The 1,506-nt window shown below is 68.4% G+C and overlaps 1 protein-coding gene across 1 annotated transcript in view; it reads left to right on the top strand.

Moving 5' to 3' along the window:
- Positions 1 to 1,015: 1,015 nt before the first annotated feature.
- Positions 1,016 to 1,506, top strand: part of LOC104991787 (mucin-2-like) — a gene marked incomplete at its 3' end in the record, with an annotated part of 16,980 nt that continues 16,489 nt past the window's right edge. The window contains exon 1 of the mRNA XM_010844393.1: positions 1,016 to 1,091. Coding sequence (XP_010842695.1) covers positions 1,016 to 1,091 — 76 coding nt within the window. The remainder of the gene's footprint in view (positions 1,092 to 1,506) is intronic.

Genomic DNA, 1,506 nt, shown 5'->3' with positions numbered 1-1,506 from the left:
TTCGGGGCCCGTGCAGGCCAAACGCCCCTTTCCGAGGCGTTTCCAGACGCGCTGGGCTCAGCTTGGAGGGTCTGGGATGCGCCTGAGGCCACAGCTCCTCTCCGGGGCAGGACCCTCTGCTGTGGGAGGCCTGGTCTGGGAGCACCTGTGGGCCACCTCCCCCGGCCCTGGTCCTCCCCACTGTCCTGGGAGGCGGCAGGGCCAGGCCTGTGCTGGGCTGAGAGCCACCTCCTTGCCCGGACCTGGCCCCTTCCCCTGGGGGATGGCCACTCTTGGCCTGGGGCCAGGTGCCCTGTGTCCCAGAGGATGCCGGGCTCCCCAAGTTCCAATTACATGTAATTCCAGAGGCGGGCTGGGCTGGGGGAGGGAAGGGATTAGCGAGTGGGCTGGAGCCAGGCCCTCACGGAGCTCGCAGGCTCCAGGAAGGAGCTGTGCTGAAGTGAGGGATCCCTAGGCCCCCAGTAGCCCACGCCTGCCCTGCCTCGGGCAGCAGGGTTCAGGGAAAGCAGGGCCCCGCTGGGGTAGCTGTGGCCCAGATGACCTCTGGGAGGCCCCCAGGTGGGAGGGGGCACCCACCCCACAGACTGGCCTATCCGGGCCCCTGGGGAGGCCCCCACTGGACCTCATTGTGCCAGGGGTGCTGGATGGGTGAGGTGGGGACGCGGGGAGCGCGCTGTCTGCTGGGACAAGCTTCCAGCAGGACCCCTGGCCCCAGGCTGGTCCAGCAGCAGGAGGGACGGAGGTCCGCCTTGGGTGTGTGCTGGAATCGGGTAGACGGTGCCGCATCCCGGGCACGGCCAGCTCTACCGGAGCAATAAAAGATAAACCCCAGATAACCTGAGTCAATATTTCCCCAGCGGGCCCTCGGAGCCCCCACAGCTGTTTTCCTGATGACCTGGGGGGCGCCCCACCCGTCCCGCACCCTCCTGCCCTCCCCGCCCTCTGGCGGCTCTGTGGGGCATATAAGGCCTGGCCCCTGCCCCGGGCGCTCTGCCCTGCCTTCCTTCTGGCCACCATGGGGCTGCTGCTGGCCCACCTGGCGGCCCTCTGCCTGGCTCTGACCTGGGCCAGGGGCACGGAGCTCCAGAGAGGTGAGAAGGCTGCAGGATCCCCAGAGCAGATGGTCCTGCCTGGAGGAGAGGGGGTCTTCCTCGGCCCAGGCTTTGGGGTGGGCGACCTGGCCCGGTATTTGTGGCCCCACCCCTGCTGACTCTGGGTGCAGAGAGGAAAGGAGAAGGGAAAGGGGAGTCCCTTTGAAGGTGATGGTCCGGCCAGTGTGTCCAGGGGACAGTCCCAGGTGGACGTGCTGGGCCGGGCAGCTGCCTGTGGCTCTGAGGGAGGCAGGGGCCCACCAGAAGGGGCCAGGCCCCCAGTCCTGGGTGCCAGGGGCCCTTGGAGGGTCGAGACCAAGACGGTCCCCTCTGCAGAGCCGGCTGTTTGCGCCTCTGCTCGGGGGCGGCTTCAGCCAGAGAAGCCCGTGTGAGGGCAGGACAGGAGGCTCTCCAT

This window comes from Bison bison, unplaced genomic scaffold (genome assembly GCF_000754665.1).
Source record: "Bison bison bison isolate TAMUID 2011002044 unplaced genomic scaffold, Bison_UMD1.0 scf7180017847995, whole genome shotgun sequence".
Lineage (NCBI taxonomy): Eukaryota > Metazoa > Chordata > Mammalia > Artiodactyla > Bovidae > Bison > Bison bison.
The sequence above is the reverse complement of the archived record's forward strand: the minus strand, read 5'-3'. Positions and strand labels throughout refer to the sequence as shown.